Source organism: Peromyscus maniculatus, chromosome 12 (assembly GCF_049852395.1).
Source record: "Peromyscus maniculatus bairdii isolate BWxNUB_F1_BW_parent chromosome 12, HU_Pman_BW_mat_3.1, whole genome shotgun sequence".
NCBI lineage: Eukaryota > Metazoa > Chordata > Mammalia > Rodentia > Cricetidae > Peromyscus > Peromyscus maniculatus.
Window position 1 is genome coordinate 4,114,895 of NC_134863.1, and position 23,436 is coordinate 4,138,330.

General features: G+C 45.2%; 1 protein-coding gene across 1 annotated transcript in view; it reads left to right on the forward strand.

Annotated features, from left to right (window-relative positions):
- Nucleotides 1-7,118: 7,118 nt before the first annotated feature.
- Nucleotides 7,119-23,436, forward strand: part of Crkl (CRK like proto-oncogene, adaptor protein) — a 36,183-nt gene continuing 19,865 nt past the window's right edge. The window contains exon 1 of the mRNA XM_006981209.4: nucleotides 7,119-7,598. Coding sequence (XP_006981271.1) covers nucleotides 7,288-7,598 — 311 coding nt within the window. The 5' untranslated portion in view covers nucleotides 7,119-7,287. The remainder of the gene's footprint in view (nucleotides 7,599-23,436) is intronic.

Below are 23,436 nucleotides of genomic sequence, written 5' to 3' on the forward strand. Positions count from 1 at the left end.
GGCCAGCCTGGGCTACCAAGTGAGTTCCAGGAAAGGCGCAAAGCTACACAGAGAAACCCTGTCTCGAAAAACCAAAAAAAAAAAAAAAAAAAAAAAAGAAATACTGAAGAAAGAACAGTCTGAAATAATAGAAGCTAAAAACATAGTAAGTCAAATAACAAACTCTGGGGAAAATCTCAGCAATGTAAGATGAAGAGGAGGAGAACATGGCTGAGCTTGAATAGAAGATAGAACAGTTGGAACCATCCGACCAGGACAAAGACAAAATAATAGTAAGTACCAGCGGGGATTTCAAGGTATGCATGACACTTTGAAGACCACATCTGTAGACAATGGGCAAGAGCAGGAAGAGAAGCAACAGCCACAGCACTGGGTTGTGGTGACCTACCCTTTCAATCCCAGAACTCAGGAGGAAGAGGCAGGTTGCTCTCTGAGTTCCAGAACAGCCAAGGGCTACAAAGTGAGACTCTGTCTCAAAAAGAAAAAAAAAAAACATGAAATTGAGAAGGGAACATAATATTTCAGGATTCTAAGAGGGGAGGATTGGTGGAAGGAGGGGGTGGGTAGTGGATATGCTCAAAATTTATTGTATATATGAATTAAATTTTCAAAGAATAAATAATAAATATTTTTTAAAAAACCAATCAAACAAACCAGGGGATGGAGTGACAGCTCTTTGGATAAAATGTTTGCTTTGTAAGCTTGAGAACTTGAATCCAGTCTTCAGAACTCACATAAAAAACGCTAGGGGTGGTGGTATGTGTTTGTGATCTCAGTGTTGAAAGCAGAGACAGTTGGATCTTTGCAATTCACTGCTTAGCCAGCATAGTCTACTTGGTGAGCTCTAGGCCAATGAGAAACCCTGTCTCAAAAAAATGATGTTTTCCAGAAGGACAAACATGGTATGTACTCACTCATAAGTGGATTCTAGATTTAAAGCAAAGGACAATCAGACTGCAACCCACAGAACCAGGGAGACTATAGCAGGGGGGACCCTAGGATGACTGTGGCTTATAATAAGTTTTGGTTTTACTCAATCACTGGGCAAGCTTCAGTGAAACATTTCACTATTAGGATAAGAATTTGTACTGTATCAAGCTGATAGTAGAAAAAAATAATAAAAATGATGTTTTGTAGGCTAGCCTTGAACTCTCTCTCCTCCTGCTCAACCTCTGGAGTAGCTGAGAATATAGTTGTTTCCTGTGTGTGTGTGTATTCTATATATTTCATGTAATACAATTCTATAGTATTTGTCCTTTTTTTGAATGTAAAAACATTTTATAAAGCCGGGCGTTGGTGGCGCACGCCTTTAATCCCAGCACTCGGGAGGCAGAGCCAGGTGGATCTCTGTGAGTTCGAGGCCAGCCTGGGCTACCAAATGAGCTCCAGGAAAGGCGCAAAGCTACACAGAGAAACCCTGTCTCGAAAAACCAAAAAAAAAAAAAAAAAAAAAAAAAAAAAAAAAAAAAAAAACATTTTATATACAACTGCAGGAGAAATAATACACAGATAGCCTGAATATAAAAACAGGTTATTGTAGCTAGAGTTTTCCTGTCTTGCCCACAGTCAGGACAAATCTTTGTCACCCGCCAGTCCCACAGCCGCTCAGACCCAACCAAGTAAACAGAGAGACTTATATTGCTTACAAACTGTATGGCCGTGGCAGGCTTCTTGCTAACTCTTCTTATAGCTTAAATTAATCCATTTCCATAAGTCTATACCTTGCCACGTGGCTGGTGGCTTGCTGGCATCTTCACATGCTGCTGGTCATGGCGGCGGCTGCAGTGTCCCTCCCCTCAGCCTTCTGCTTCCCAGAATTCTCCTCTCTCCTTGTCCCACCTACTTCCTGCCTGGCCACTGGCCAATCAGTGTTTTATTTATTGACCAATCAGAGCAATTTGACATACAGACCGTCCCACAGCACTTCCCCTTTCTTTTTTTTAAAAGGAAGGTTTTAACTTTTACACATCTCCAAAGTCAGCTTGGTATATTTGGGAATTTGGGCGTAGCTTCTCTTACTACTTCCTGCTGGAGGGGGGTGCTGTATCTTATGGGGACACAAAGAAAATTTTAGGATCATGGAGTAGTCCGTGAGACTGTATCGTCTGAGCCAGTTGCCTTGAAACGATTCTGGATGTTGGATCATCTGGGTCATGGTGTCATCGGAGACCTTTCAGGTGGTCTTGGTTGGTCAAATCTAATGTATTTTAATCTGGAACAAATCCATAGCCTCTGGCTTTCTGTGGAAACAAAAGCAGAGCCTCCTTTCCAAAGCAACATATCCTTAAATCCAAATTTTGAAGTCAAGGTACCTTTAAAACACACATTTTGGCATAACTCAACAGCTTTTGCAATCAAATGTTTCTCTTCAGTTATGAATATCAAAGAGAACATAATCCAGATTCTCTGTGTGGTAGCCATCTTTATGTGGCTTATGTTTTATATCACCTTGAGCCTATTGCTTTAAACTGCAGCCTTTTAAGCCTGAAACGGCACTGTGGCTGCTGGCTCCACCCACTTCAGCTTCCCAACATGGCGGTGGTACGTTTTCCGCCAACTCTGGGAGCCATCGTGGGTCTGTGCTTTTATCCAAGCAGCGTGTAGCCCAGAAACCTCTTTTTTTTTTTTTTTTTTTTTTTTTTGTACTAGCAAAGGCTAAATCCACCATGCAGCTTAATGTGCCACTTGTAGAGGCCTCATTCCCGCCATACTGCAGATCGAGCTTGCATGCTAGGAACCCGCCAGTAGCTTAAACCGGCAGGCTGCCGCTCATTTGAGAGAGACAATTAGGAAGCTCTTTTTAGCTCCGTTTTAGAATCTTTTCTCAGGTTTTAGGTAGAAACTTTTGCCAACACGTTGGGCACCATTTGTAGCTAGAGTTTTCCTGTCTTGCCCACAGTCAGGACAAATCTTTGTCACCCGCCAGTCCCACAGCCGCTCAGACCCAACCAAGTAAACAGAGAGACTTATATTGCTTACAAACTGTATGGCCGTGGCAGGCTTCTTGCTAACTCTTCTTATAGCTTAAATTAATCCATTTCCATAAGTCTATACCTTGCCACGTGGCTGGTGGCTTGCTGGCATCTTCACATGCTGCTGGTCATGGCGGCGGCTGCAGTGTCCCTCCCCTCAGCCTTCTGCTTCCCAGAATTCTCCTCTCTCCTTGTCCCACCTACTTCCTGCCTGGCCACTGGCCAATCAGTGTTTTATTTATTGACCAATCAGAGCAATTTGACATACAGACCGTCCCACAGCAGGTTATAATTAAAAAGTCCAAGGTTGTTTTAAACAGTAAAATGTTTGTTGCTGTTTTTCTGCTTTTTGAGATAGGGTATTGTTATATATCCCTGGCTTGTCTGGAAGCCAATATATAGACCAGGGTGGCCACAAACTTGGACTAATTGAATGCTCCAGCCTCTGCCCCTGGAGAGCTGGGGTTAAAGGCGTGCATCGCCATAGCAGGCTGGTACATTTATTAGGAGATAAATGCTGGTAGTCTCAGGGGGAGGCAAAGAACGATTAAGTAGCCCAACTGATTTGAACTTCAACCATGATTTAAACTTGGTCAAATTCAAAATCTGAGCTATACAAATTTCAGCTGATATTAAAACAACATAAACATAAAGCATGTTTTGATTTTTTTATTTATTTTTTAAATTACACTCATGATATTCATTACTTACACTCATGATATTAATCACATTTGTGGTACTCATAGATTACATTCGAAATATTCCATTCAATTATATATATACACGTGTGTGTGTGTGTGTGTGTGTGTGTGTGTATACATATACATATATATATATATATATATATATATATATATATATATATATATATATATAATTTTAAATGTCGAATGTCATTTCTTGAAAGAGGTAGGAGGTTAAATACAGGCTTACAGCACAATGGGAGGACCCCAGAGGGCAGAAGTTCGCTATTGATGTTTTACAATCTTGCATCTAAGCTGTTAACACCCGTTATTCAGGATACACAGACAAGGAACTTCCCTTAAGCATTCAGGAGGGTGGAACCTGGCAGGGAATTAGCATTGGGAGGATATCAAGGTCAAGGTCCACAAGCAAGACAACAGTTACCCAAAATGGGGGCCAGGGCCCTGCAGGTCCCCCTTTTATTAAAAAATGAGCTTCTGACTTGGGTTGCGTGGGATGTCAGCAGGTCACCTTACCTGTCATAGAGACGCCTGCCCAGGCCACACAGGCACTCTGTCTTAGGTTGGTGAGTGCCCCCCAGGCATTACCTGTCTCTGAATATTCATTATCATACCAGCTCAATCGTGTTTGAGCTGCATGGTTAATTGCTGCCAAAGATCTCAAAGTGGTACTGGGCTTGCAATCTGTGTGTTCGATACAGAAAAGACCAACAGAGGTCCTATATCACCCATAGCCAGTAGGCTAAAGGCAACTGAGCCATTCCCTTCCTTAACGAGCCATACTGTTCGTTGGAGTTCTTGTAAGATAGTATCCCAAAAGCAACTGAAACTTGAGTTTATAAATTTATAATTTTCAAAGCCAATCGAGATGTATATAACTACTGAATTAAATTTATCATGCCCAATAGAATGAAAGATTAACTAACTGTGGTAGCTCCTTGTGTTGCCAGGGTCTTCACTGTGCTAGCTGTAGTAAGCAGTTATGAAATGGTAATCCCAGAAACAATAGCAGCATTGTGCGCCATTGTTATAACAGCAACAGCGGCAGCAGCAATGTCAAATTCTCTTCTGGATTGTGTGGACATCAACTGGCATGGATACAACTCTAGGAACATGAACCACCAAGGCCCATTTTTCTTGATCCCAGCATGACTTTAGCTGGCAGCTCTTCTAGAGAATCCAATCTCATGGCTACAGTTCCTAGGCTTACATTAATGCTTGCCAAAGCTGGCCATATTGGGCTCTCAATCTCCATTGGCATCAGAAGGGTAGATTTTTTCATGAAGATCCATTAGGTCTCTGTCATGTTGGGCTTCAGCAGCAGCCACAGGGCGCGTTCAGTGCTCAGGAATCCAAAGAGAAACCTCATTGTCCTGGCATGTTTTGATTTTTTGTGTGTATTTGTGTATGATGTGCGAATGTATGCATGTGTACCACCACCCTACACAGAAGTCAGAGGACAACTTTCTTGATTTTTTTTTTTTTTTCTGAGACAGGGTTTCTCTGTGTAGCCCTCGCTGTCCTGGAACTCACTCTGTAGACCAGGCTGGCCTTAAACTCACGGAGATCTGCCTGCCTCTGTCTCCTGAGTGCTGGGATTAAAGGCGTGTGCCACCACTGCCCAGCTTGAGGACAACTTTCTTATGTTGGTTCTCCTTCCATCCTCAGACCCTGGGATCCAATCAGATGGTTAAGCTTGGCTGGGGAGACCTTACTCCCCGAGCAATCTTCCTGCCCATGCTCCATGAAAGTATCTTTGGGGAAGGCAAAAACATGCTTCCGATGAGTTACAAAAAGGCAAAAGACCTTGACATTTGCTTACTTACCACCAGGAAGGAACCACCTATTACCCTACAATCTAAGATTTGCTGAACATGGGAAATACAAATGGCCAGAATGAAATGTCACTGACAAAAACCTAAGTAGGGTTTGCTTCTCCTGTCTTTCTCACTTTTGAGACCTCCCCCTCCTCTAACTTCCAGTTTTAGGTCGGTTCTTATATAGCTCAGCTGGCCTTGAACTCATGATCCTCCTGCCTCCACTTCCCCAGTGTTGGGATTACTGGTGTGCTACTACCCCCTGCTTGGGACATGCCTTTCTGTTCATCCAATTTGAAAATGTTATGATAACCCAGCATCAGTGGGTTGGTGATTTTTTTACAATAGTCATTTATTTAACAAATGTCTGATCATTCAAGACTAGACGTGGTGTTAAGGCAGGCAAAATAAAGGTGAATAAGACAGTATCCCTGTTGTATTCAAATTTGATCCTAGCCCGGCAGTAGTGGCGCACACCTTTAATCCCAGGAGGCGGAGGGAGGCGGATCTCAGAGTTCGAGGCCAGCCTGGTCTACAGAGTGAGTTTCAGAACAGCCAGGGCTACACAGAGAAACTCTGTCTTGAATGCCCCGCCCTCAAACTAAAGAAAAAATATTGATCCTAGTGGGGGTGGAGGGAGAAAATATGTTGGGAGGGCATGGCTGGAGCTGAGCAAACGTGGAACGGCGGGGAATGAAGTGTGGAGAGCCACGAGCTAGGGCAGGCAAGACCTTCTTCAAGCCAGGTACAGGTACTGCGGATCAGAACCCGTGGCGGCCTGGTTGTCCCCTGACTGTAGTCTTCCTAAAGCGGATCTTCACCACCATTCCACGTGCGCCAGGTCGGATCACCTGGGGCAGGCGTTCTTCAGTAACCTACTGGATGGTCCCCTCACCCTGTGATGACTGATCAGGGCCCTCGGGCTCGCAGTCACCGGAGGGCCACGCCTCCCCGGCCAGACCTTCGGCCAGCGCGTTACGCTTTGTTCCCAGGAACGGGTTTTCAAAACGCCGTTCCCTCCGGGCTCCAGCTGTGTTCTTGCCAAGGGCGGGCGTCCCGGCGGCGGCTGCGGCTGCGGCCCGACGACAGCGGCAGGGGCCTGACTGCCGCTCTGCGGCCCAGGAAGAGCCCGGCCCACCGCCCTCCCCGGCCTCCCCGGCCTCCCCGGCCTCCTCCCGGAACGCGGGAGCCCGCACGAGCGGCTCCCGGCCGGACCCCCCGCGCGCGCACGCCGGATTGGCTGCGCCCGGAGACGTCCAGGGGCGGGCCCTGGGGTTGGGGCCGCGCCCGGCCCCGCGCGTGCGCAGACGGCGGGCGCCGGGCCCAGGGGGAGGGGCCCGGCCGCTTCTCCCGCGTCCGCCATTTTGTTGCTGTGGCTGTTGGGAGCGGGCTGGGTGGCTCGGCCCGGGAGGCGCGACTCTTGCTGGGGAAGGCGGCTTCGTGGGACGGCCGGGGCGGGCTCGCGAGGCTGCGGAGCCGGCGGGGTCCAGGACCGGAGTCACCGGAGCCACCCCTGGGCGCGGGGCCGCTGGGAAGCCCGAGGCGGCCTCCGGCACCGCTCGGCTTCGCCCACCTCGACCCCCGGGCTTGGCCCCGTGTTCCCGGCCCGGTGCAGGCGGGCGGTGGCGGAGGATGCTGCGGGGCCCGGAGCCGGGAGGAAGGTCCTGACCCGGCCCTCTGACTGCGCCCCGAGGTGTTCCGAGAGGCCCTTCCTCGGCCCCAAAGCCGACAGCGGGTGAAGGCTTGGCGAGCAGGCGAGAGCAGCAGACGCCGCCCATCCCCGGACCCAGCACCATGTCGTCCGCCAGGTTTGATTCTGCAGACCGCTCTGCCTGGTACATGGGGCCAGTGTCTCGCCAGGAGGCGCAGACCCGTCTCCAGGGCCAGCGCCATGGCATGTTCCTAGTCCGGGACTCCTCTACCTGCCCCGGGGACTATGTACTGTCCGTGTCCGAGAACTCGCGTGTCTCGCACTACATCATCAACTCCCTGCCCAACCGCCGCTTTAAGATCGGGGACCAGGAGTTTGATCATTTGCCGGCCTTGCTGGAGTTCTACAAGATCCACTACCTGGATACTACCACCTTAATCGAACCAGCGCCCAGGTACGCGAGCTCCTGCCCTTCTCAGGCTCGGAACCTGACCCGACGCGGAGGGTCGGTCAGAGATTGAATTCTGAGGGTGGGGGAAATGGAGCTGTTTTCCCTCATTCTAAACCAGAAGACATTCGGGTTGGGAGGCCAGTGTCAGGATCTGGGTCACTGGATGAAAGGATGTATTTTATTTAGACACTTAGCGGTGATTGTATAGTTCAGATGCACCCACCGACACACATACACAGTTTTGTCACTCCAGCTGACTATAATACTAATGACTATAATAATAATATAATTAACGACATTAAAAAATATATAGACTTCCTTGAGATGCTGAAGATAGCCATGGCTCTCTCCCTCGAAAATGCACGTGAAGTTTGTACACCATTTAAGTTTTTTGGAGCCTCAACAGCTAACTGCAGGTTAAGAACTGGTCTGCCGCCTTTGGAAAAAAATCGTTAAAACGAGTCGAAAACGTAGAAATTTCAGAATCCAATGCCGAATTTGAAGTAACCCTCCTCCCCTTTTTTTAAAACTAGAATTACAGAGGAAAGAGAGTGAGATTATATTTGAGGAAATTTGGATTATCAGTCTCCCTCTCCCAGGGTGGGAAGTAGATTTAGCTAAATTCTACTTTAATTCAGTTTTAGATTTTTTTTTTTTTTTTTTTTTTTTTTTTTTTTTTAGTAATTTAGTGGTTTAGCATATACTTTAAAGAAACCGAAGTGGAGCTGGATGAGAGAGCTGCACACCCCCCTAGGGAAGAGAGGACCTTGAATTCCAAGCCAAACTGGGCTATAGCAAGACCCTGTCTTAAAGGAAAGGAAAAGAAAGATGCTGATCACCAAGTGTTTCAAGTACCACGCATTATTTTATAATTTGCTTTAATTTCCTCTAGTGAATATCATATCAAGTTATAGCAAGTGATACAAATGTGAGTTGAAAAAGTAGAGCTTTAAGATGTATTTCACTGCCTGGTTTATTTCTAGGCTGTTTTCTAAAAAGGATTGAGTACTGATTGAGACCTTTGAGGGTGAGGTGACTTCATGGAATTGCTAATGAGGTAATTTGCTCAGAACTTGAAGATGAAAAGGTACTATGCTTAATTTAGGACACCTACTAAAAGTCAAAGAATTTCTTTTTTAGGATAGAAGAAATAAAGCTGTGATGGTACAAAAAGTGTACGGTTAGCTGCCCAAGTCAGTGGAGTTTAAACAATGTAGAGAAGGGGCTAGGCTTGACAGCTTAGTGAGGGAAAGTGTTTGCGAGGAAAGCCTGATGACCCGAGTGGTCCCTAAACCCGTACAAATGTGGAAGGGGAAGCAGCTCTACAGCGTTGTCCTCTATCCTCAGTACTGCACCAACTCTGGGAAACATGAAGGTTCTAGTAGATGCTGGCAGGTGCTATCACCTTTACTAATTTCAGTGTAGGAGCTTGTATAAACTTAGGAAGTATAATGTTTGGTAATATATTTAAGTAAATTACTTATCTAATTTGTGAAAGTGGATTATATTATTGACTTCAGGCCTTTATTAAAATATGCTTGCAACAATGTAACAGGTGTTGGAGAAAACCTAAGTTAATTATTAGATTTCCCTGAGGAGGAAAAATGTGTATTACAGTGGCTTCCTCTTGTTTACAAAATGTAATTCGACTTCATATGTCTTCTCAGGTACCACTTTTCTGTATTACCAATGTAATTTTCTGAAATTTTCCTTAGCTCTACTTGACACACATTCGCATCTTTTCTGTTACACTAAATTTCCAAATGAAAACCCTAACCAAGTCATAATTATTTCTAACATAACTGTTCTTCTTATAACTGCAAAGGCATGATAAATTTTAGAATAGATGGCAATGTCCCTTGAGAGGTACTCTTTTAATAACTCAAAACTTAAATATAACTACTGATATTTTCTTGACTTGATAAATTGAGGGGAAAACCACAAGTATCTGTACAAACACATACTTAACAAAATATGACAGAAATATTCTTGTAAGTTTTAATTTGTCTCTGCAAATGGTCACGTGGCCTTAGCTAGTATTTCTAACTACCTTCCTCCACTACCCATTCTGCACTTCCTCCATCCTCAGCAGGTCTTGACTTTTCCTAGAGGAAACCACACCTTCCTTCCTGAAGGGTCTGTGCCCTTTGTCATCCTTCCTGGATCAGGCTGTTGTCGTTTCCCATTGACTTTAATCACAGGACTTGGTGGCACCAAGAGACCCTAAAGGATCTCCTGCACTGCAGACATCATCTGTCCTCCTCCACTGGGAGAAGCAATCCAATTTCCCCTTGGTAATCTGGATCAGTCACCCCTCTTAATATTGGTGTGTCTTTCCTAGTCTGTTGGCTTAAGGGCATCAGAAGCCCACAGTGGCCGGGGGAAGTCAGCTTCCAACCCAGTGGAATGTTTGCTGTGTCTCCTGACAGGAGAGCTTCTCCATCTAGAACCTAAACTTCTAGGCCAGCAGAACTTAAGGTTGCAGGAACAGGAAGCAAAAAAGGTTCCTAGTGGGTTCCTAAGGGTAATAGTGAGTGGAACCATTTCCTCTTCCACCCCTTGATTCCTGGACCTGTGGATCTTGGCTAGGGGAGAAACTGTACCATATATTGGATGCTGATTCAAAGCATATAGTGCCTTAAGGAGAGCCTGCCCCAACTCTCCAGGGTGCTGCCACTTAATTGGTGCTGTAGTTACGTCTTTAAAAGGTCCTTCCAGCTTTCTGTCAGGCCAGAGGCTTCAGGATAGTGAAGACAGTGGTGAGACCAGTGGATTCCTTGATCGTGGGCCCACTGTTGCATGTCTCTGGCGTGAAGTGAGTTCTTTGGTCAGAAGCAATACTGTGTGGAATACCATGTTGGTGGATCAGGCATTCTGTCAGTCCACAGATGGTGGTTTTGGCTGAAGCATTAAGTGTGGGAAAGGGAAATCCATAATCAGAATAAGTATCTCCTGAAGCTTATTACAATGCTTTGTCCTTTCCACAGAGGAAGTGGCCAGTGTAGTCAACCCGCCACCAGGTTGCTTAGCTGGTCACTCCAGGGAATGGTGCCGTATCTAGGGCTCAGTGTTGGTCTCTGCTGTTGGCAGATCTGGCACTGTAGCCAGGTCAACCTTGGTGAGTGGATATCCATGTTGTTGGGCCCATGCATAACCACCACCTCTACCACTATGACCACTTTGTGGGCCAGTGACAGGAAGGCTGGGGGAAAAGACTGTCTACAGAACGGGTCATCTTACCTACTTGATTATTGAACTCCTCCACTGTAGAAGTCACCTTCTGATGAGCATTTACCTGGGAAACAAATATCTTCACATCCTTTGCCCATTTGGAGAGATCTGTCCACATCTTCCCCAGATGTCTTTCTCACCAATTTCCCGATCACTCTTTCCAAGCCCCTGATCATCCAGCCAGTCTGTTGGCTAAAACCCATGAATCAGTGAACAGTCACACATCTGGCCATTTCTTCTTCCAAACAAAATGTATGACCATGTGTACTGCCTGAATTGCCATGAGTTGTGCCCATAGTGAAGATTTGTGTCTTTCAGGGTTTTCTCAGAAAGGGGCTGTAATGCTGCAGCTGTCAACTTCTGGGTAGTGCCTGCAGGATGTACAGAACCGTCAGTAAACCATGCCCTAGTCTTCTCTTCCTCAGTCAACTAATCATAGGGCACACCCCATGAGGCTGCAGGTGCATGCTTGGAAGCAGATGGCATTATAATGGGAGTAGTAAACCATAGACATTTGGGCAACTTTGTCACTTAACTTGCTTGTGTCTTCAGAACCTGCCTGGGACTGATCATGTATATACCAATTCCATTTTTATAGCTTGATGGGTCAGATAATACCCAGGTCATGATGGGCAGCTCAGGTCACGTGGTAACCTGGTGGCCCATTATAAAACTTTCAGTTTCCACTTAGGCACAATAGCAGGCGAAGAACTATCTTTCAGAGGGAGAATAATTGTCTGCGGATGATGATAGAGCCTTGCTCAAAATCTCAAAGGTTTCTCTGTGATTCACCTATAGGGACCTGCCGAAGGCTCCAACCAGCATTCCTATCTGTCACTGACACCCCAAGTACCATCGGGTCTGCTGGATCATTTGGTCCAAGTGGTAGAGCAGCCTGTGCAGCAGCCTGGACCTGCTGAAGTGCCTCCTCCTGTTCCACATCCCACACAAAGCTAGCAGCTTTCTGAGTCACTTAGTATATGGGCCGGTATAACACACCCAAGTGGGGAATGTGCTGTCTCCAGAATTCTAATGGGCCCACTAAACATTGTGTTTATTTCTTGGTGGTGGGAGGGGCCAGATGCAATACCTTGTCCTTCACCTTAGAAGAAATATCTCTGCATGCCCCACACCACTGAACTCCTAAGAATTTCACTCAGGTAGTAAGTAGGCCCTTGAAATTTGGTTGGATTTTCTTATCTGATGTGCATGTGTTAACAAGAAGTCTAAACTTCTTGCTCACATGGTCCAGTCCGCATAGTGTCATCAATATAGTGAACCGATGTGATATTTTGTTGAAGAGATCCCTTCAAATGAAATGATGACACAAGGCTGCAAAGTTAATATATCCTAATAAAGTAAAACTGTAAATGTATACTGCTGGCCTTGCCAACTGAAAGCAAATTGCTTCTTGTGGTCCTTATAGACAGGTACCAAGAAAAAGGCATTTGCTAGATCAGTAGCTGCATGTCATGTACTAGGAGATGTGTTAAATTGCTTTAGTAAGGACACCACATCTGGTACCGCAGTTGCAATTGGAGTCACAACTTGAGTTTTTCATAGTCAATTGTCATTCTCCACAATCCATCCGTCTTCTATACTGGCCAGATAGGAGAGTTACAGGGAGATGTGGTAGCAACCACAATGCCTGCCTGCATCTTCAAGTCCTTGACAGTGGCACTGATTTCTGCAATTCCTCCAGGGATGTGATACTGTTTTTTTTTTGTTTGTTTTGTTTTCGAGACAGGGTTTCTCTATGTAGCTTTGGAACCTTTCCTGGAACTCACTCTGTAGCCCATGCTGGCCTCGAACTCACAGAGATCCACCTGCCTCTGCCTCCCAAGTGTTGGGATTAAAGGTGTGCGCCACCACCATCCGGTTGTGATCCTCTTTTTGATTCACTATTTTCCCAGGCCGAGGCAACTCCAGATGTTTCATGTAGCCTTTCCAATCATAATAGCCCTCATTCCACAGGACAGGGAGCCAGTGTGAGAATTCTGCCAACAGTTTCTAAGTGTATCGATCCCAATTATACATTTTGTGACTGCTTTAATAACCATAGGATGAGTTCTGTGGGACAGACTTTAGCCAAAACTCCATTAATTCCCTGATCTCCATAAGCTCCTACTTTAAATGGAGGACCACAGTGTTTCTTGGGGTTTCCCAGAATCAGTGTTAATTCAGAACCAGTATACAGTAGACACCGGAAAAGTCTGATTGTTTTATTTTTTTCCCCAGTGTAGATCCTAACAGTAAAACTCTTAGGTATTTTATCGAAGTCCTTCTGCGGGGGAACCTGGTTGTCCCTTCATTCATTTTGGGTCTGCAAACCGGCTCATCTGGAAATTGGTTCATGGACTGAGATTCCCTTTTTCATTGATCAGATCTAACATTCATTTGTTTGAGGATTTTTTCTGCTTATAAAGACCAAACAAACATGCAGTAGACTTCTGTTTTAGGGTTTCAATTGCTGTGAAGAGACACCATGACCATGGCAACTCTTACAAAGGAAAACATTTAATTGGGGCAGCCTCACGGGTTCAGAGGTTTAGCCCATTATCATCATGGTGGGAAGCATGGTAGCATGCAATCAGATACGGTGCTGGAGAAGGAGCTGAGAGTTCTACATCTGGATCGGCAGGCAGCAGGAAGAAAGTGAGTGATATTTGGCATGGTTAGAGCTTCTGAGACCTCAAAGCCCACCCTCAGTGACATACTTCTTCCAACAAAGCCACACCTACTCCAGCAAGATCATACCTCCTAATCCATTCCCTGTGAGCCTGTGGGGACTATTTTATTTCAAACCACTACATTCCTCTCCCTGGCCCCCATAGGATTGTAGACATATCACAATACAGAAATGCATTAAGTCCAACTTTAAAAGTCTGTATAGTCTATGAAAGTCCAAAGTCTCTTCTGAGACTCATGCATTCTCTTAACTGTAATCCTGTAGATGTAACCAACCGTCTTATTAAATAAGAAACACAGAACCAATGTAAAAGAGAAAGCCGAGAGGTCAGAGCTCAGAGCTAAAATCTCACCCTTCCTCCTGTGGTGGTCCTAGCTCTCCGAAAGAGAGCTATTTCCTGTGTGTATGTCTTTTCATAGTCTTTTGTTCTGCCTTCTCATTGGTTGTAAACCCAAACTCATGACTGCCTCGTCACTGTCTGTATGTATAGCCCCCCAGGTCTTAAAGGCATATGTCTCCAATGCTGGCTGTATCCCTGAACACACAGATCTACCTAGCTCTTCTACCAAGTGCTGGGATTAAAGGCGTGTGCCGCCGCCGCCGCCGCCACCGCCGCTGCCACCGCCGCCGCCACCACCACCACCACCACCACGCTCTTGCTATGGCTCTAATAGCTCTGACCCCCGGGCAACTTTATTTATTAACATACAATCAAAATCACATTTCAGTACAATTAGAATACCACCACATAGTCCCCTATAAAATCAAAATAAAAAAGCAAATTACATACTTCTAGCATATAATGGCACAGATACACATTGCTGTTCCAAAATGGAGGAAAGGGAGGATAGCGAGGAAATACTGGACCAAAGCAAGACTGAAAAGCAGTTGGGCAAACTCTAAACTCCATGTCTGATGTCAGAGTGCTCTTCACATCACCAACTTCTTTCAGCTTTATTAACTGCAACACACTTCTTTCTCTTGGGCTGGTTCCACTCGCTGTTAGCAGCTCTCTTTGGCAGGTATCCCACAGCTCTGTCATCTCCAGCATTTTGGGGTCTCCTAGGCAATCCAGGCTTCACCTTCACAGCTTCCTGAAATGATCTCTCTAGGCCTCCATGCATGGACACCCCTGACACATGCTTGGCTTTAGAAGCTTTCCTTAGTCGTGGAGGGAGATTCCATAATGCTTTTCTTCTATCCTTGACTCTAAAGCCAGAACCATGTGGCTGAAGCTGCCAAGTTCTGCTGCTTGCTGGGGCTGGAACATGACCCCCTCACTCAATTACATCTTCACCAGCTTTCTGTTTTTGGTGATTTCCTTCACTGCCTAAGCTTGACTGTCCACGGCTTCTTATTTCATGCTGGGAAACACCATGATTGATTAACCAGTACCAAAGGTTGATAAGAATGACTTTGCCTGTGCTGCCCGTTATGGTTCAGGCCATTATGGACTTGGCTTTGTCTACGCTCTCTATTACTGTGACTGTGATCACCTCGCCTTTAGTGATTCAGTGCTGCTGCCACCTGGCCCTGCTACTCTGAGGCCCCGTTAAACCCGTTGCATGGTCCAGCTTTATGTTCCTTCCATCATTATCCCTCACCCCTAAGATCCATTCCTGCACCATCTCCAGACTTCTGCTTGAATCACAGGGTCATAGCACTGGGAATGTTGAAGTTTCTAAACGTGCCCTGGAAGAGAATCTTCTCACCAGCAGCCACAGAGCTCAAGCTGCTCTATGGAAAATCACACTGAAGCCCTCATGCTAAGGTTGGCATAATTACAATTAAAGTCCCAGCCTCAGAAGGTTCTGGAAGTTAAAATAAGGGCATTAATTAGAAAAGAATGGGACCCTGTATCTTGGAATGGAGATGTATAGGAGAACCCTATTGAAACTGAGAACTTGAACCCTCAGACTCTCAAGGGTTTATCTCACCCGAGGAAGAAGTCTCTCCACCCTCAGCAGATATACTCCCACCCCCAACCCCTGAAATATTGCCTTTTCCACCTTTGACTGAGGAAATTAATCCTTCAATGTCTGCTAAACCAGCAGTGACTTTCTCTGAAGGAAATGCCAGACAAGGCAAGACAACACTGATGTCCCTCAGGGCCCACCTACAGTTGCCCCTAGATCTATAACCAGAATAAAGGCTAAGCGTGCTCCTCAAGGGGAGGGATAAAGTGCAGTCCATGAGTAGGTATGCTATACTACTGACAGCTTAATGAGTTTGCTAATTCATTCAAGCAGAAGTCTGGGGAAGGTGCAGGAATGGATCTTAGGGGTGAGGGATAATGATGGAAGGAACATAAAGCTGGACCAGGCTGAGTTTATTGATATGGATCAATTTTAGTATTTTTCAACAATTTAATCCATGTAAACAATGAATCTTGATCATGTCCACCCCAACCCTCCCCATCCCCAGAGTTGCCCCCCCCCCAGTCCTCTCATGTTTGTGTTGGTGACATGGATGGAGTGCAGTCGTGCTGCAGTGGCACACTCACTGATTGTGTTGAGCTGATGTGTGCAGGTGAGCACGGCTGCTGTGAGTTCCCGAGTGCATCAGAAGCCAGCACTTCACAGCCTCCCCTTTGTCCAGCTCTTTTTTCTTCTGTGACCCCTCTTCCTTCATGCCACAATTTCACCAGTGGGCACATTCTACCTAGAATGTAGGTATTGTAGCTTACAGAGTTCACTACTGTAGCATCCAGGAGGGAATTTGCAGATCAGTTTCAGCTTGATTTTTCTATTTACTACAATGAAAATGTACCTTCAGCAATAGGGTGTTACCATCTAGCTGTGGAAGGTAATGGTGAACAATGGTAATAGCCTATGTCTTTTGGGGTGCCTCCTAGGCCTCCTAGACCAGTAACTCACAAGGAATCCAGCTCTGGCACTGAGATTCTCATTTAATAACTCAATGTCTTCTTGGAGCAGCATTGTCCTCACGTGCATGGTATATGTTCAGGCTCCTTTTAAAACTTAGTATTTTTGTTTTGTTTTGATGCAGGGTCTCATTATGTAGCCCTGCCTGGGCTCAAATTCACTGGGGTCTGTCTGCCTCTTTCTCTGAAGTGCAGGGATTAATGACATGTACCATCGTGCCAGCCAAAACTCCTTTCAAAAAATTATATATTTATTAATTTAAAAATGATTTTATGTGTATGGGTATTTTGTCTGCATGTATTACCAGTGCATCATGTTGATGAGTGCCTGTGGCAGCCAGCAGAGGATGTGAAACCCCTAGAATTGGAGTTACAGACAGTTAGGAGCCACCATGTGGGCGCTGGGAATCTAAAGAGCAGCCAGTGCTCTAAACTCAGACCCATCTGTAATTCCTGTTCCAGGGCATCTGATACCCTTCTCTGGCCTCTGCAGACACTACATGCATGTGGTACATGGACATGTATGCAGGCAAAACACACATCCACATAAAGTAAAAATAAATGAATCTTTTATTGTTTTTAATCATGCCCATACTTATGTGGGTGTGTGCTGTGGGACTGCAAACTGAAGCAAACCCTTTCTCCCCACGTTCTTGGTCATAGTGTTTTATCACAGCAACAGAACTCCTAAGCTACGTGGGAACTGGAGTTTCAGGTGGTTTGTAGCCTCTGTGTGGGTGCTGCCTATCAAACCTGGACCCTTTGCAAAAGCAGCAAATGCGTTTAAGCTGACTCATTTCTCCAGCCCCCAAGAATCTGTTAGTGTCCATGTGATGTGTCTGTGTGAGTGTGTCATGGTGTGTGCGGAGGTCAGAGGACAGTTATAGCGAATTCATTCTTTTCACCATGGGATCAGGGTTGGACACAAGTCCTTTTACCCACTTACCCACTTAACCATCTCACCTGACCGAAAAGAGCATGTGTTTTTGCTTGTTGAACTTGCCAAGAGTGAAGTGTTGTTGGTGTGGTGGCTTTATTGAGAAGGAAGTCAGGGACTGAATAATAGATTTAAGGACCTTAAACTTAAATAGGATTGCTCAGATAACCAGGCAGAGCAGGGAGATACATAACAAGAGGAGCTGTGCAAGGATGTGGAGTGCTATATTATTGGCCTGAATAAAATACCAATATAGAGAAGGGAAGAGGACTTAATGAATGCCACTGAGTGGAGGGGGACTGGGTGGATATCTGTGTGTACATGTGATTAGAAAGAGAGGCCATGGGTTCAGTTTTTGGCCCAGCAGTAAACTGTTTTTGTTTTTAATGATAAGTGGACATGTGTTTCAGTAGTAGAGCACTTGCTGCCTAGCATGAGTGAGGTCCTAGGTTCAATCTTCAGCTTAGAATTGGAAGATGAATACTACTAAGAGGTTGATACCTAGAGCAGGCATAATAGACACTTGCCTGTAATCCCAGTTCTTTGAAGGCTGAGCCAGGAGAATCCTCCACTAATTTGAGGCCAGCTTGTCTCAAGAAAGGGGGGAAAAGATGGTTACTATTGTGGTTTAAGTGAGGAATGTCCTCCACAGGCTCAAGGATTTGAATACTCAGTCCCCAGTTGGCAGTGATAGTTAGGGCGATTGCCCTGTAAGTTGCTCTTGGTCCTGGTGTAGTATTACACAACAGAAAAGTCACTAACAGTTTCTTAGCGGGGAGGTACCAGCTTAATAAAGGAAGTAGGTCAATAGGGTTGGACTTGGATAGTTTGTAGCCCTGCCCTGCTTCCTGTCTCCTGCCTCTGCTTCCTGTGTGTTGTTGAGGTGTAATTTCTCTCTTTCTTTCTGTGGCCACCTGATACTCTGCCTCTCCTGCCATTATGGATACTTAACTATGAAATGCCTCAAATAAACTATATGTTGCTCTTTTTAATTTTTAAGATTTATGTGTATGAAAGTTTTACCTGTATGTATGTGCATTATATGTATGCCTGGTACTCCTGGAGGCCAGCAGAGGGGGATGGATCCCTTGGAACTGGACTTAGAGACAGTTGTGAGCTGCCATTTGAGAGCTGGGAACTGGGGTCAAGTCCTGAGAGGCCAGCTTCTCTTGATGTGAGCCATCTTTCTAGCCCCTGTAAACTGTTCTTGATCATGGTGTTTTATCACACAAGAGAAAGTAATTAATGCAAATACTAGGAGTTCACTAGAGCACTTGCTCTGAAAACATGAGGACTTTCATTCAGATCCCTAGGACTCATAAAAATCTGGGCCTGGCCGGGCCTGGCGATGCACACCATTAATCCCAGTACTTGGGAAGCGGAGGCTGGTCCACATAACAAGTTCCACGGCAGCCAAAAACTTCATAAGAAAATAGACCTTCTCAGAAGGGGGGGGGGGCATGGCTGTATGTGCCTGTAACCCCAGCATTTGGGTGGCAGAGGACAGGTGGGTCCTTGAAAGCTTGCTATCTATCCTGCTATCCTAGCCAAAAAATGGTGAGCTTCTAGTTCACTGAGAGACCCTGTCTCATATCTAATGTATATCTAATTGGTTGCTCTGGCTTGTTCATGTGTACACATGGGTGCATGTACCCACATACTCACATGTATACACCATACATAATAAGATACATACATACAAATAAAATAAAAAGCAATAATTTTAAGACTAGTGAGTGCCACTAAGCCTAGCATTAAAACATAAAAACCATTTGTAGCCTGCAGACCTCAAAGTCTGTATCGTCTGGTACTTCACAGAAGTTTGCTCTCTTCTGGGAGTCCTGCAGCAGAGCTTCTGTTCTTTGGGAGCCAATGCTGTGCTTTGGGGGGGCTGTGGTCTACTAAGCCCATCTCAAGCACAGTCTTGGAAGGGCTGGTGCTGGTTGGTTTGTTGTCTTTTTGGCATCACATCTGTGTACATTGCTTTTCCATTGCTGTGACTAGATACCTGACAAGGAACAGCTTAGGGAGGAGACGCAGTCACCGTGGGCCGGGGAAGCCGGGTACCGGGGCTTGCGGCAGGGAGGAGACAGGGTGTGGAGCCAGGCTGTCAGACTGGAGGATGTGCTGCTGGCAACCCTTCCTCCTCTCACAGGTCCCAAGCACGTGAGCCTGTGGGGACATGTCCCATTGAAAAGACTGTTCACTCTTTGTGTAGAATGCTCCTGAATTCTGTCAACTCCTGCCCCGACGACACACAATAATTATGCTTTGTGCTAAGTTTTATTCCAGCTCTGTCTCTAAATTAGGATCTTTCAAAAACAAAAGGTTGGTGTTGTTCATATTTTTTGGTCTCATAAATGCTTAATACATCCTAGGGTTAGTGGCTATCTGGTACATGGATTTATTGTTTTGGGTCCACAGTGAAGGTGTAATGGTGCCCCCCTGATCTGTGGTGTTTAACTGTTTGGAGTTATGTTGTTTATTTGTCCATTTATTTTTGAGACGGGCTCTCTCTGTGTAGCCTTGGCTGTCAAACACCCTTGGATGAGAGCTGAAATAGGACTTACTATGCTGTAAAGTAAAATCCGTATGGTACACACCAAACTTGGAATAGAATCTCTGGTTCTTGAAATAGGAACAGGGATATGCTTTTAAGGTGTATGTGCATGCCACACAAGAGAGTTTGCCTATCAGGAGTTGTTGTGGATGTCTCAAATGCATTGACATAAATTCTTTACCTAAAAGATACAGTTTGTTCTGAAGCTAATTATCTCAGAGGCAGTGAGTGAGGACTTACATAGATTTTTCTGGATGGAAATCTAGACCCTGTTGTGTATATCACTCTTAATGTAGGTGTCAGAATCTGTGCCTCTGGATTGTTGTCGTTATTAAGTCTGTCACCAAGACTACAAACCACAAGCTTGGTGGTATATGCCTGCAGTTCCAGCATTTGGGAACTGGAAGCAGGAGAGCGGTAAGCTAAAGGCCAACCTGGGCTACACATAGTGAGACCATCTTTAAAAAGAAAGTTCTTGGGGCTAGGGAGATGGCTCAGCCTTTTAGAGTACTTGTTACTCTTACAGAGGGTCTGGGTTCAATTCCCAACACCCACATGGTGGCTCATAACCATCCATAACTTGAATTCCAGGGGCTCTGACTCTTTCTGGCCTCTGAAGTGCTAGGTATGCAAGTGCACAGACAGACATGCAGGCGAAATACTCATACACATAAAATAAAACAAGTCTTTAAAAACCGAAAAGCTTGAGGCTTCAGAAGTGGTTCCTCAGTTAAAAGCGCCTGCTGTTCCTTCAGAAGTCCCAGGTTTGGTTCCCAGGACACTCGAGGCAGCTCACTTCTAACTTAAGTCCCAGGGTATCTGATGTCCTCTTCCAGCCTCCCCAGATACTTACGGTTCATGTGCACATGCCCATACACATATGTACATAATTAAACATGAGGATAAACCTTTAAAATAAACAAAAGACTTGCTAAACTTTTCCATGAATAAATATTAACTTTTTCTTATGCTTACTGCTCCCATTGTCCTTTTTTAGGTGGATTGATATTAAGCCATTTGCTCTTGATTAGTAAGAAACAAGGGGTGTTTTTTTTTTAATTTAAGTAGTTATTTGTATTAGAAAGTTATGTTTGCCGATTATGTAAGATGCCTTTTGAAAAACAATGTAGTAGCCTGTACCAAGAACCATAAAAAAGTTCAGTTCTGGCCAGGTGGTGGTGGCTCACACCTTTAATCCCAGCGCTTGGGAGGCAGGGTGAGGCAGACTCTGAGTTCAAGACCAGCTTGGTCTACAAAAGAGTTCCAGGACAGCCAGGGCTGTTACACAGAAAACAAAATAAGTTCAGTTCTTTACCTTTGGGCATTTATAGAAAGTCTAATGTTGAGAAAATATGCCTAATGGAAGAGTGTGTGTATAGCACTCTAAAAATCACAGGTTCAGATCCCAGCACCAAGAAAAAGAGAAAAGAAACCAAAACTAGACTCACAGGGGTCCACAACATTGAGGAAGCCTGGAGCCAGAGAGACAGCTCAACAGCGTGGAGTACATGTTGCTCTTGCAGAGGATCTGGGGAAAATTAGAAAAAAAACTAATATCCAGGGTTGCTTCATTGAGTAGCCTTACAGAATAAAATATCCTGCCAGAAAGGTAATCATGAAGCATGCAGAAACACCCTTGCTAAATTAAGTATAGACATTCTCATAGGTAGGTATATACAGGACTTGAAGAAAGCCATAAACTATCTGGGCATGGTAGCATACCTTTAATCCCAGCACTTGGTAAGGCAGAAGCAGGTGGATCTCTGTGAGTTTGAGGCCAGCCTGGTCTACATAGTGAGTTCCCGATAGTGCTACATAGAGAGACTCTCTCAAAAACAAAACAAGAAGTTTCAAAGGCCAGCAAGATGTCTCAGTGGGTAAAGTTGCTTGTCATCAAACCCGACAAGCTGAGTTTAACCTCTGGAATCTGCTGGTAGAAAGGGGAGAACTGACTCCTGCACGCTGTCCTTTGACCTCCGTGTGCACTTCCAGGAATGAGGGAGCACCCCAAAATACACACTAAATAAACAACATAAAACATGTCAGGGTAGCTATAGGGAATGTTACTTAGGTCACTAATGAGAGGAAAGAAAGAAAATGAGCATTAGATAAGTGAAGATAAAATAAATTAGAATAATATATGAATGATTAAACCAGTAAACCCATATCCCTCAGGACAGTGCTAGAATGGGCACGGTGATGGTCTTGCTGCTGAAGCCATCTCCTAAGGAGGTGTGGACCCTGATTAAAACTGAGATTCTTTTCAATCTGGTAGATTCTGTGCTTCAGGAAAAATTGGGAAAGGTAGTGGTAAGCGGTTTCTCCCCAGATTTGGCACGTTGGCATGTTTTCGGAATATTTCCTGGGTGAAGAGAGACTTCTGTACTAGTTTTTCATAAGCTGTTACTGAAGAGCAGATACTATGTTTCTCAAACCTGTTTGTTTTCCTTAACTGGTGCTGGGGAGAGAACCCAGGGCTTTGTGCTGCCATGTGACTGAACTACACTCCCAGCTGGGACTCTGGATGTGCATTCTCCATGGCAAATACATGTTGACTATGTAAACCCAGTAGTAGTGGGGCTGATGGTAGTGAGCTGATGGTTGTGAATTTTGCAGTACAACTTTTATTTTAATGGTTAGGAGATAATTCTTGTTGAAGATAGAATTTGGGATCCTTTAAAAATTTGGCAAGCGCTGAGTGATGGTGGCACACACCTTTAATCCCAGCACTTGGGAGGCAGAGGCAGGTGGATCTCTGTGAGTTCGAGACCAACCTGGTTTGCAGAGCAAGATCCAGGACAGGCACCAAAACAGCACAGAGAAACCCTGTCACAAGAAAAAAAAAAAAAATTGGCAAGCATGTAAGCCCTTTGCTTGGGTATGCATATGTGTACATGTGAATGGGTGTAAGTATATGTGTATGCTTGTATGTGAGGGCCAAAGGTTGACAGTGAGTGTGTTCCTCAGAAATTGCTCTTCAGGGCTGAAGAGATGGCTGTCTTAGTTAATTTTCTATGCAGTGATAAGACACCTTGGCAAAGGGGACTTAGAGAAGAAAATGTGTATTGGGGCTCGTGGTCTCACAGGACTCAAGTCCATGACCACTGTGGCGGGAGCAGGGCAGCAGCTTATATTCTGAATCACAGGCCCAAGCGGGGGGGGGGGGGGGGGGGGGGGGGGATGACTGGAAGGGCATCGGCCTTTTCGAATCTTTTCTAGCAAGGCCACACCTCCTGATCCTTCCCAAAAGGATCCACCAACTGAACTATTCAAACACATGAGCCTATAGGGGCCATTCTCATTTAAATCACTACAGTGTCGCAGCAGTTAAGGACCCAGATTTGAGTCTCAGCACCCACATAGTGTCTCAAAACAGCCTGTAACTCCAGTCTTGGGGAATCTGACATCGGGCTTCTGTGACACAGCACACACATGGTATACAGACATACATGCAGACAAAACACCCATGCAAATGATGAAATGTTTTAAAAAATCACTTGCCACCTTTTGTTTTAACTTACTAATTTTGCAAGGGTTGGG